This window comes from Sinocyclocheilus rhinocerous, unplaced genomic scaffold (genome assembly GCF_001515625.1).
Source record: "Sinocyclocheilus rhinocerous isolate Xijiao unplaced genomic scaffold, SAMN03320098_v1.1 scaffold340, whole genome shotgun sequence".
Classification (NCBI taxonomy): Eukaryota; Metazoa; Chordata; class Actinopteri; order Cypriniformes; family Cyprinidae; genus Sinocyclocheilus; species Sinocyclocheilus rhinocerous.
In genome coordinates this window covers 52,586-66,293 of record NW_015670980.1, presented here as the reverse complement: position 1 = coordinate 66,293, position 13,708 = coordinate 52,586, and the positions used below count along the sequence as shown (strand labels likewise).

At 36.4% G+C, this 13,708-nt stretch overlaps 1 protein-coding gene across 1 annotated transcript in view; it reads right to left on the bottom strand.

Annotated features, from left to right (window-relative positions):
* Positions 1–8,620: 8,620 nt before the first annotated feature.
* The window catches only part of LOC107734497 (activin receptor type-1-like), a 36,070-nt gene continuing 30,982 nt past the window's right edge, over positions 8,621–13,708 (bottom strand). The window contains exons 10-11 of the mRNA XM_016546469.1: positions 11,004–11,134; positions 8,621–9,077 (exon numbers count right to left, since the gene is read on the bottom strand). Of these exons, the coding sequence (XP_016401955.1) occupies positions 8,943–9,077; positions 11,004–11,134 (266 nt within the window). The 3' untranslated portion in view covers positions 8,621–8,942. The remainder of the gene's footprint in view (positions 9,078–11,003; positions 11,135–13,708) is intronic.

The following is a 13,708-nucleotide window of genomic DNA, read 5'->3' as shown; positions in this document are numbered from 1 at the left end:
GTGCACATCATAAAAGCAGTTTCTCATTCTTTTGAACAAGTTGTGATTGCTTTGGTACATTCATTCAATTGATTATGTACATTTGTCTGAGGTTTCCTACATTATCAGTTGCTAACGTCATGTTGCTCAAAATGTATTAAATAGTTCTCTGTGCAATAGTCTTACCCCCCCAAAACATCTAGGCATTATTTGCCATGAATTTGCCATGAATTGTGCAAGTGAATCTTGACTTTCACTAATGAATAGAATGTAGATCAGCTAATGATAAACCAGTTCTCTGAAATAGCTCAAAGGTGCATCTCATGAACCTTCAATTGGAAAAGCATATATAGACAGAGGACAACACAAGAGTTACAAATTCTGACAATGGATATTTCCTCCCCGTTGGCCTGCCAAATCAACAGTAGCTCTGTGGCCGATTACATTTCGACCACGCCTTCTGCTTTTGGTCAGGTTGAAGCCAGCATCATCCACAAATATGAAGTTGTGAGATGGTTCTCTTGAATTCTATCAATTCCACATTGCATTGCAAGGGAAGATATTCATTGTGACGTAGATGAGAATCTGTGGGCTGACAGACTGGCACATCAGGAGGTGTAGACAGACTGCACTGCAATTCCTCATACAGTGCTGCATGCAAAAGCAACATTCTGCCTAAGTTGTGTTTCCTGTGTTTGCTTTTCTAATTTTGTATTTTCGCCTTTGTGCCCATATTTATTTTCTATATCACAATGAAGTTGTAATGTTTTTTTTTGTCTGACCACTAGCAAAGTGTAACTGTGAATCCTATCCTATCCATATATGGCATACATAAGAAGTGCAGCCTTCTGCATTTCAATACAGTAACTTTCATCCAAACTGTTGCCATAGTTTACATCAGGTAATACTAACAGAGTGCACTGTTATATTGACAACATGACTAAGCATTTTGACTATCTTGTTTGTGAATAATGACACAAGGACTTTTCATTCTGATGGCGCTGATATGTTCATTGACATAAATACTTACGTTTGAGAGATGAAATAAAGTTTTTGAGTAAGTTACAGGCTTTTGCAGGTAATTCATTGTGTGGTGCTGTTTGTACGAATTGTCTTGAGAAAGGCAAATACGTCTTTGCAAATATTAAGGATGATTCGAGAAATGCACCAAAGCGACTGAGAAAAACTGTAATTACAGACCAATCTCAAATCTCCCTTTTCTGTCAAAGATACTAGAAAAGGTAGTATCCTCACAATTATATTCCTTCTAAATCGTACTTATCTGACCGCCATCAATTCGTAGCAGTGAATGAAGAGGTATCATATCGATCACAAGTGCAGTATGGAGTACCTCAAGGCTCAGTACTAGGGCCGTTACTTTTCATGCTTTACATGTTACCTTTGGGAGATATCATCAGGAAACATGGTGTTATCTTTCACTATTATGCTGATAATACTCAGCTCTATATTTTTTCGTGGCCAGGCGAAACATACCAATTTGAAAAACTAACGGAATGCATAGTCGATATAAAAAACTGGATGACAAATAATTTCTTACTGCTAAATTCTGAAAAAAAACAGAGGTGTTAATTATCGGACCTAAAACCTCTGCATGTAAAGACCTAGAACACTGTCTAACACTTGATGGCTGCTCTGTCAATTCTTCATCATCAGTTAGGAACCTAGGTGTGCTATTTGATAGCAATCTCTCCGTTAAAAGCCACGTTTCTAGCATTTGTAAAACAGCATTTTTCCATCTCAAAAATATATCTAAATTACGACCTATGCTCTCAATGTCAAATGCAGAAATGTTAATCCATGCGTTCATGACCTCAATGTTAGATTATTGTAAAGTTTGGGTGGTTGTTCTGCACGCTTAATAAACAAACTCCAACTGGTCCAAAATGCAGCAGCTAGAGTTCTTACTAGAATAATACTTAGAATATCAAAATCAACTGCGGGCGGCAGATCCTTTTCCTATTTAGCGCCCAAACTCTGGAATAATCTACCGAACATTGTTCAGGAGGCAGATACACTCTGTCAGTTTAAATCTAGATTAAAGACCCATCTCATTAACCTGGCTTACACATAACACACCAACACATTTCTAATATTCAAATCCGTTAAAGGATTGTTAGGCTGCATTCATTAGAACACTTCCCATAACACCCGATGTACTTGTTACATTGATAGAAGAATGGCATCTACGTTAATATTAGTCTGTTTCTCTCTTATTTCGAGGTCACCGTAGCCACCAGATCCAGTCTGTATCCAGATCAGATGGTCACTGCAGTCACCCGGATCTAGTACGTATCCAGCCCAGATGGGGGATCAGGTAGAACCAGGAAGTATGACCATATTAGCCCGGTTCTGTCAACACTGCACTGGCTCCCTATAAAACATTGTATAGATTTTAAAATCTTGCTTATTACTTATAAAGCCCTGAATGGTTTAGCACCTCAGTATTTGAGCAAGCTCTTATTGCATTATAGTTCTCCACGTTCTGCTGCATTCTCAAAACTCAATTGTCAATTTGATAATACCTAGAATATCAAAATCAACTGTGGGTGAAAGATCCTTTTTCTATTTAGCGCCCAAACTCTGGAAAAACCTACCTAACATTGTTCGGGAGGCAGACACACTCTGTCAGTTTAAATCTAGATTAAAGACCCATCTCTTGCACTACTTTTGTGTGATTTGTTACTGTTTTGTGTATGTTGTCATATTAACTGCAATTAAAATTACTGACCACAATATTATCTTTGTAGTTTATGCCTCTAAAGCATAAGGGGAACAAATGCCATTTTTCTTTTTCTTTTTTTTTCTTTTTTTTTTTAAATAGGAGAACTTTTCGATGTGTAAACCACCACCACACAAGCAGACTCAGAACAACTGAATGGGGTGTCACACTTATCAACTGTTGTTGCTGATTTTGCCCTCCACACTTAGCCTGTCACACTCACAAAAACAAAAGATAGGTAAACACTAAAGCACTGTTTTCAAGTTTTCTCTCTGATTCATGGTCATGTGAAGCATGGCAAAATAACAACAGAAGCACTAAGCAAACATAAACTGTTTTATAGACTAAACTGGGAATTAATATATGGAATAGCTTTTACCCTATGAATTTTTGGGATGCTATAGAAAGCGTAAATCCGTGCAGCTTCAACAATAAAACTAAACATAGTTGGAAGCAGCAATAATGGGCCCAAGCAGTAAAGCCACTACCACCCAGTGACTTTAGAAAAAAATATATATCCTATATATGCATTTGAATAGAACTGCCACACTTCCTGCTGCCAGCTGGTGCTGCTTTGACCGTGAACCAAAATTGCCACATCCATATGATATGACCAAACATACTGTATAACACTAATTCGATCTAAATTTCCAAGACATGAGACTGTTAATCATCACAATTTAGCATCTTCAGTGTCTAAACCAAGTCTGAAGACAATCATATGAATCCCCTAGCAGGAGTATTTAAAAGTTCATTGTATGCACCATAAACGTTTTTTTTTTTTTAAATGGACGAACCAAATCCACTTCCACTGTAGTAAATTGAAGCCAAAACATCCCAGGTATGGCCACTGTCATCGTGCACTGGTATGATATTTGGAGCCTGAGTCTGCACAGCAGTGATCATGATCTGGAGCCACGAAATCAAAGTCTAGTCCAAACTCCCACAGACCCAAATCGCAAGCACACCATTACAGTTTTTTCCAATTGCTAACATCCCTTTGTCCAATCTGTAGTCACATTTTCAAAACTCTATACACAATTAGCACAACATCCGTCTGTTGTGACCATACCATTAACACAATTTTTGTTGTTTTCACACAATATTCAGTCAATTAACACGTTTCTAAAATGCTTAAATTTTCTTTTCACACAAACTTACCCCATACCAAAATCATGGATCTTTCTTATCATTTTTACAAAAGCTTAGACACAGCATGACAGAAATGAAGACCTAATATTCCAAACTTTAAATATAGTGTAAAGCCTCTACTGCAACCACCGCAGCTCAAAAGTATTGAAAAAAATCTCTCTATATAAAATATTGTAACAACTGATAAGCATTTTTAAGTAACATATCACTGATATATTTAGAAACAGCTGATTCCAGTCTCAGTTGGAGGAATAGTCAGATGTTGATGCTCTTTCCATTACATCAGCATAGAGTAAAAAGACCTCTTTTAATTTTATTTTTTTTTTTGATGCAGAACAGAACAATACAACGAATCAAAGAGAGAAAAAAATTAAAAAAATAAATAATAATTCACTTTTTTTCACAAAATTTCACCAAAAAAAAAACATTTTTACATATTCTTCATCAATACAAAGAATCAAAGAGAGAGGAAAAATAATGCCTGGGAGAGGAAGAATAATAGTTGTAGGAGGGAGAGGAGTAGCTTGATCAGAAAAAGGGAGAAGAAGAGGTAGGGGAGAAGAGTACGAATGTGTGCTGGACTGTGCATTTTTGCGTTTGTTTGTTTGTTTGTTTTTCCCCTTACACATGTGGAACCTATGAAAGCTTATTTCTGCCATGGAACATAAAGGGTAAAGGATAATTGTGACTTTTTTTTATCTCAAAGTTATGACTTTTATTTCTTGCAATTGTGAATTTATCTCACAATTCTGATTAAGTCTGAATTGCAAGATGTAAACTCGCAATTCCAAGAATAGAAGCCCAAATTGTATATTACCCCACAATTACCATTTTTACTTTTTTATTCTCTGACGGAAACAAGCTTGCATAGTAACCAAAGGCCATGCATGTTGGAATTTTTGTTGATCACTGTCATCAGCTACCATGGGGGCACTATCCACATCCAACCCTAACCCACTGGAAAACAATTTCAATCAAGGTTTCAATTGAATTTCTGCATAGGGGACCCTATTTTTTTTTTTCTATAATTACTAATTAAATTTAAGACAGTATGTTGCCAAGAATGAACACATTCAACACTTAAAAATGTAAAATGGGTTTCAGTTGAAGGTAACTAAATTACAAAAAACAATGGATTTTTATATTGTCTATATGCAGGTAGAACTGTAACATGACAAGTAATGACGTTTTTGTGAAGTCATCAGCTGTTAGTATTTTGACAGTCACTGTGCTATGATTGACTATATGTTTCTGTTGGATAGAAAAGTAGTGCTAATGTTTTGACCGAATGAATCGATTTTGAATCGGGTTTGCTGTGTTTTGATAGAGTTAGTATATGCAGAAAAAGGTATTAAGCATTTTGAAATGTAGAGTTTGTATTTATTTAACAAAATGTGGTTTTGGCCAGGGAATTAACTATTTGGCTACTTGTGTGATGTAGGTGTGTTGCTGTGTTAAGAGTTTAGAAAAAGTACTTTAAGTATTGGTAAACGCTTGTTAGCAATTGAAAAAAAACTGTAAGACTTTTTTAATGCATTCAAGGGGGCACTGCAGAAAGCCTTCACCCTTTGTTGGAAGTAATATAGTTTTGTTATGCTGTGACGTGTTAGTAGAGCTAGTAAGTGAATAAGTTATTGTATTGAAGCAGCCATCCAAGTCTGCAAGTGATGGATTTCTGGACAAAGAAGAGGCTGAAGTACAGGTCAGTAAGCAGCTTCAATGGGAAAATATTCTGAACAAGTTTATCAGACATTTACCTTCAAAAGAGGACTAATAGTCTAATAAAGAAGCTACTTAAAGCACTTCGGTGCCACCAAAGATTAAAAAAGCCTTAACTAATGCCCAACCTGACACTGAGAAACACGTAGAGCTTCTGAGGCAGTCTGAACAAGCTCATGGACATCACGCATCAGGAAAAAATCCCATCACAGAGAAAGAGGCAGACAGCACCTTGGCTCAAAACAAAACCACACTGAGCATGTAACTTAAGTGGGGATGTAAAATATGTAGAAGAAATCATGGAAAAGCGGATATGTGTACACTGTACAGCAAAAATAGTGTGGAGTGCTGCAAATGCAGGAAAATGGTCACTTTGTTGCAGTTAGAACCCACGTCCATGATGCCAGCAAACCACAGAAATGCAGCAACATAACACACTTCCTTAGTTTGTTAACTCACATTGATGCCAAAAGTGGAGGATGAGTAGTCACTATCTAGATTCAAGGAACACACATAGACTTTAAAATTGATTCAGATGCTGACATAAGTCTAATTTCTGAGAACCTCTGTTTTGAAGTACAAGCCACAACTCAAAAATGTCAATGTGAAACTTGAGAGCACAGGGGTACTATGCATTGGACAATTCATAGTTATGACTACTTTTAAAGAAAGGCAGTATAGTTCTAAAGCATTTGTGGTGACTGGTTCCTATGTAAAAAAAACTTCTTGGATGTGATAAATCAAGTGCAATGGGTGTGATTAAGATGCTAAAGGGCTCCAACCTGTTTGCTTTTGTGAACTAGGATTAGTAAAGTAAAAACTTGAAAGAGGATGCAGTACTATAGTGTGCACACTGCAAAATGGCTGCCCATGGCCTTGATCCTGAAGGTAAAGGATTGGAAATGGAAAAGAATGATCTAACACTACGGCCATACCTTATCCAAATTTGAGACTGGAGTACTCAGAAGAAATCAGTGACATTTAATGAACCCGCACCTACTTCCGTTTAACAGGCACTGGTACAAAAGGGAACCTGCGGTTATGCCCCAGACATTCAAGTCTAAAGAACTACCAGGAACAGGTCTACCTGAGTCTAGACTGAGTTCAAGTCACACTACTATCATTTAATAAAAAAGGGGTGAAAACCAGGTCACAACCTCACAGAGATACAAAAACACATACATCAATGCACTATATAAAGATGTGTGTAAGAAAAGTCTGAATATTTCATGTTTCTATATGTAATTTCAGATGTGGAGATATAGGTTAAATGGATCTTAAAAAGATTTTTAAATTTATGTCTTGCCAGAACATCACATGAAAAAGTAAAGTAATGGACACTGCATATGGTGAAGATGATTTTTCTGCATCATGATAACTCAGGCTATCACCTTTTGTCTTTTTGCTCTTGGTGCCCCTGTCCCATTCTTTGAAGTTGTAGCCATTGTTAGTGATCAGAAATACCTGAGATGTGAACTTTTCTATATCTTTGTGATAATGAAGTATCAGAATGGTATGTTTATGCTGATTGGATTAAGGCAGGCAAAACAAAACATGCAGATGCTGATTAGTGCACCATGATTGCATGTTATTTTAGCCTGCAAATCAAATTTGTCCAGATGTAATGTATTTGTACAAATTTTAAAATAGTAACACTGCAGTCCAAAAATACTTCACAGGACTATTTGTCATATTTTCGAAGACAGTATATAAGAAAGAAAGAAAGACTGACTGACTTACAGTAAAATCGTATTCACATTTACGCTTTTACTGTTGACAACTTACAGTAGTCAGTTCACTGTACAATACATGACCATGACTCACAACAGTCATATCCATGTGCTCAGCATCATTTACCAAAAATACAGCTCAATCTAAAATCACAGAATGAATGAACACACTTACTATTTCCCTTTTTGGCTTGAATATATTGACTCGCCATTGCCAAACCCTTTGAGATATCAAAATACAGCATACCCAGGCCTAATAGCCGGTTTGCTTTTGAGCAAAATGTTGAGTTTTTGAGCATGTTAAAGACCCCACATTTAGTACTTGTTTTCTTGTTTTCATCATTTAATAAGTTTAAATGAAGACCAGAAAATGTTGTAAAAACTACATGTATTGACACTTTTTAAACTGGCTTAAAGACTTTTTTATTCTCTTGCAGCCATTAATAATTCACTGCCAAGACATGCAAGACAAGCTATGCCCTCCATATGTCCAGCAATTATGTAAATGAGGTAAATAATATCTAAATTTTAATTACCCAAAATGTAATGTTTAACTGGGCTAACAATGTTTAACTGAGTGCAACCCTGTTTCACATTTTCCACCTATTTAAAAAAAGTGATACCCAACAAGTAACATTTGGAGCCTTTCTACGCATGAAGTATATTCATATACATGATCAATAATTACAAACAAACACACATTTGGCACCAAACTAGTAGTAACAACTTAATTTAGGCTAAATCTGTAACTCTCTTAAACTATTCTGCCTTTTTGTTTATTCATTGTTTTAAATAAATATTTCCATAAAATTCAATTAAATGATCTATAAATAAACCTTATAATGGTGATCCAAGTATATGTCTGTTGAACAACTGTGTGAATTATTTGATAAACAAATACAATTTGCAGATATCCATTTCTTGAATTCAGGATCTTGTAGGTTTATTTAAGTTGTTTTACTCTTTAAGCATCTGTATTTACAAACAATATGAAACAAACAAAAAACAAATACATAATGCTAAATGTGCAGTGATACAAATCTTTTCAGATTTAACACATCAGACAACAGATGGTGCATCAAGACAGAGACTGAGGTGCAACCTTAAAACTCATCATTTGTTCATGACAGATTGATTGAGTATTGTGTTTATTGTCTACTTACACTATAAATGACAATGATAAAGAGACAGAATGAAAAAAGCAATTTCTCTTTTCTTTGTAGGGTTGCAGTTGAATCATTTGTAGGGCTGCAGTAGTGTTGCTGTATTATGAACTAGAACTGTCTGATTTGTAAGTTTGTAAGGTTACTTTTTTTTTTTTTTTTTTGGAGTGAACTAACACTAAAGCAGTTTCTTCGAATGCCCAGCTGTTGTAATGTGACAGAACGAGATGTAAATCCTATGTGCTAAATGAAATAACTCCCATATGAAAAGCAGTCTGCAGTCTGCCCGCTACAACATCTTTGGATGCCAAATATGCCTCACTTTAAGTTCAAAATAAATATGATGTGCCTCTATAAGAGCACAAAGGCCAGATTATCTATTTTTCCGGTTTGTTCGCCAGATGAGACATCCACTGGGCACAGTAAAAAGGCCTTTAAGGTCTTCCATAAGGAAGTAGTTCATATGTCCGCTTTGATTTTGTCCAAAGAATGATAAATTTTTGTCAGAGTCTTTTTGATGCGTAATGCTGTAAGTCTGGCTGATGGGTTCTGGTACCAGCATTCCTTCATGAGTTTAACGACTGATGTTAAAGTCTGAAAAATAAAAACAAAACAAGAGACTGAATCAAGTGAAGGGAGGGTTAAAAAAAACACAAAATGGAGATTTTGCTAAATAATATTTATACTGCAGTGGATATATCCTTGTGGCTATTAGAGAGCAATCCTTTTCTTCTTTACACGAGGTCACACGTGTTCATATAATAGATTTTGCCAGGCTGTTATTGAAAATAATAACTTGTTCTTAAAGCTGCAGTCCGTAACTTTTTTGGGTTAAAAATTATCCGAAATCAATATTTGAGCAAGTACATAACCAGTCAGTGTTCAAAACTATCGCCTTACTTTAGCCCGATTCACAACGGTTAGCTTATAATAATGTTTTCTAATTTGAGTGGTACAGGTAGGTTTTCGCGGGAAATTCGAGCATGGCACTGCGTCATTACGTCACGTCTATAATAGGGATGCAGCGATTAACCGGTTTCACGGTTAACCGCACTTTAAAACGTCACGGTTAATTAATCGTAAAGGTTCCGCTAAACCGAGTGTTTCTGTTACACGGAATGGAACTGTTGCAGCTTGTGCAAAACGAAAACAAAGTTACACTAGTGGTGCACCAGCTTAAAATGACGTGCTTATCAGAGGCACGGAGGCTACTACATGCATTAGATTAATTGTGACAGAGTGACCAAACAGCGAAGCTTTATTTCCACCAGAGAAATGTCTGTCAATGGTGTGGGACCATTTTGGGTACACCAAGAATGACCAGGGTGGCATTTAAATATTGCTGTAAAAAACTGCTGCTAAAGAGCGAATACATAAGGGATAATGTACGGCTAGCTGTACATTGAACGATTTTAAGCACGACTTGTTGGCAAGAACCACCTGATGCGAAGCTACAGCTCGTTAGCTCAGCATTCTGCCCGCTTCAGATCAGAAAGAGATGAAATAGTGCGGTAAGATCACATTTATTTGAATTAATTATAACATTTAGCTACATTCATTAATTATGAGAGAGAGAGAGAGAGAGAGAGAGAGAGAGAGGTGACAGTTGTCTGTGTGAATTAGCCTACCTGCGCCTGTGCGTCTCTCCAGTAACAAGGGGAAGGGGTAGGCGGAGGGGAAGGGGAAGGGGTATAAAATAGAATTGGGATTGGGCCTAAATCACCATTGGTAGCGAGATTTATGGTAATGATTTTTTCCTCAGTTGGTCAGAACAAACGTGGCAGACTTGTTATTTGTTTGTTCAGATGGCAATATACGGTGAAAATTCTTATTTGGGTCATATTCCAAGACAAGTACAGTAAATATCCACACCGGTGCGGTGACTGAATGCCACATACTCTTCAGAACATTAGATTAATCTGCGCTGGAACATTCATCCGCGACTCACAACCCACGCAAGCTAGATAATTCCGCAACACAGCTGCAATTGCAGGTTTTCAAACAGAGATGGCGACAAAGAGGCAAAACTTATGGACTGCAGCTTTAACTTGCCTGGTTAAATAAAGGTTAAATAAAAAAATTCAATTGTTGTTTGAGCTTCAGCATTTCAGTATCTAAATCAGAATTTAGAGTAGAAACTAAAAGTAACAGTATAGAAATAACAGAAATGGTTTTTAATAATATTAGTTTTACTTTATAAATGTATTTGTTATATTTAAATTATGACATGTAAATTTGTTGCAATTAATAATCTTCTCTTTTGGTTTGTGTCCTTAAATGAAAAGAGAAATGATTTTTAAAAAAAATGAAATTAAATTAAATACCTTTCCTGTGCAAAGTATTTAATTAAATTATCCAATAACAACACTGCATGTTTATAAAATAAAACCCATTTTCACATTGAATTGAATGGGGAAGACACATTGCTTGCCACTTGATCTGGTTAGGACACTGTGTAATGTTCTTCAAAGATCATGACTGATTAACTTGATTTGTAAAGGTAAATGAGCTGGTACTGACCGGGTCCGAGAACCATCTGTTTGGGATGTTTGGTCTCTGTTGGTCTATGCAAATCACTTTCTTCATGTCCTCAAAGCTTGGGTCGCTCGGCACTACGTCATGGAATGGGGGCTTGTAATCTTCAACAATACCTGCACAGTCAGTGAAGACAAAACACATTTGGAACTCCCCCAGAAAAAATGAGCAGCCATTACTATCAGAAGTTATTACACTGGTTATCAAATTACACAGATAATCACTGAGCACCGATTGTGCCAACTGTAATGTGTCTGTCAGCACAAAATTCAGCTTCATCAAGAACGCCAGCAGTGCTGATTATATATAGAGTACTGAAGCTATTACACCAAAGGGAGCAATAGGGACCCATTTTAGACGAGACACACAGAGGGCATCAGACAAGCCTCTGAAGACATTACTGTAATAACCCTTTCAATGTGAAGGGGGCAGAAGCCGAATAACATGTGCACCCACAATCATACACAGACAAAGTCTAACTAAAATGTGCACAGTTTTGACCCATGTCATTGTAATTGTAACATCTCACAAACTTTATACCTGCATATAAACCATATTTGGGACTAACTACATTTGATAAAAACACTGAAGCCTCTACAGTTTTTCATAATGTTTTTTTTTTTTTTGTCAAACATTTTGCAATACTGGACATTGACTGGCATGTAAATTTCCCTTTGCACTAATAGTGAAGTGATGTTCCGAAGTAACCTTATTAACTGTGCCATTTGCAGTATCCCACAATTATGCATAGTTTGCTAAAACATGAGAAATTTAGCAGAATTTTGCCAAATTCTGAGCCATTCTTCATTGCAAATATTCAAATCCCTGTCCCAAAGTGTTTTTAGAGTGGAATGGAAACTACCCCTCGTTTTGTCCATTAGCAATATGTAGAAAACTTACTGTAGGTCTAACACCTTGGCAGTGGTGGAGGTAACGAATTACAACTACTCACGTTACTGTAATTAAGTAGTTTTTTCGGGTACTTGTACTTTTTTTGAGTATCTTTTTAAAGCTGTACTTTTACTTGTACTTAAGTACAAATTAAGCAAAATAATCTACTTCGTTAACTTTAAATCATAATTCGTTACTGAGTACGCCCACAATCTGAATTGATATTCAAACCTTTGACGGCACTTCAGTAGCCAATAACGATATCCGATCGTAAACGGACCAATAAAAGCCCTGATATCTGAACTGGGAAAAACCGCAGCAGCAGGTTTGAAGAGCTGATCGGACAGTGAGGGAGCTCAAATTTATGGACTCAAAGTTTGGAGAAACAAACTACATGGTAGTGTTATCATAAATATCTATATTTTGATACCGATACTTAAATATCTGACACTGCTCCGTTACTCATTTTCCACAGTATCTACCGAATATACACCGATACACGCTGCGTCTCGCTCTTTCCTCTCCGACAGTGAGTTTGACACGCATCCGCCTCCCGCCGATTACAGAGTCTGAATGTCCGCGCAGGATTGCAGGTATTCCGCATAATTTTAATCATTCCCGCGCAAATGTGGCGAGCGCTTCATTGTAACATTAGAACACAGTTATGTAATCGCAGAAAACTGGATGCGAGCTCTCAAATAGGCCTAACTTATACAAATGAACTGCCTGTCCTCTCACTCCGATATTGTTTGTGCGCAGACTGTGTGCAATCGCGATCTCTCCATGCTTTTAAAGTATCAAAGATGGAACTTTAATTTCTTTACAATGTAAGTTTATGCTAGAAATGTTTTGGAATGGGATATTTGTCTGATTTGTACATATAAATATCCTAGTCTGCCTAACTGCATCACTACATTGTACATACATTACAGGTCAAAGCCATCTGATGTTCCATTTATCTAAATAAACAGGCCTAACATATATGGCTCTTAAATCTTAAATAAAAGCCTATATTAAAATCAGTTCATCATATAAAGCGCATGTGTCTTTTTAGAAGACTGGATTAAACCAATTTCAAAGCATGAAATAATAAGCTTGAAATAATGATTGCCTTAAAAAAATGGATGGAATTTTTTTTTTTTAAATATTAAAATATCTATATGGAAGTATACAGTATGTGTTAGTTTTGCCAACGGCATTGAAAATTAGTCGTCATGAAATCAAAAATGACCCTACTTACTTTTTAGTGCACATTACTAGTCTTGTGGTGAACAATTAAACCGTGCAAGTCAATACACTGAAAAAAAAATTGTCTGCCGTTGTAATCGTTAATCAAAAACTGAAAATTGGCTTCTGCTCTGAATGGCGTTCTGGCTCTGATGACGTCAGTTTGACGGCTTCGGGAGAATACGCTTGTTAAGTCATGACGTAAGGACTGCTGTTTCCAGGTCCAAGCCTCTATTAATTTCACTTGAGAATACTATCTCAACAGCCATTTATGAGTATTATTTAATTAATATTACATATTTAAGCTAAGCATTTAAAAATTTGCTGTGCACACTACAGTCTCCGTGCTCACAGTGTCTCAGACACTAATATTTTAGCTGAATCACTGTCAGGCCATCTGGGATTTCAGTATGGAGATAAAGGTTAGGGTTATAATTTTTATATTATAAAGTAGCTATTATCCACATAGATCTTTGATATGAATATTTTTTGGTAATTCATTAAAGGGGTCATATAATACAATTTCAAATTTGCCTTTCTCTTTGGAGTGTTACAAGCTGTTCTTGCAACAG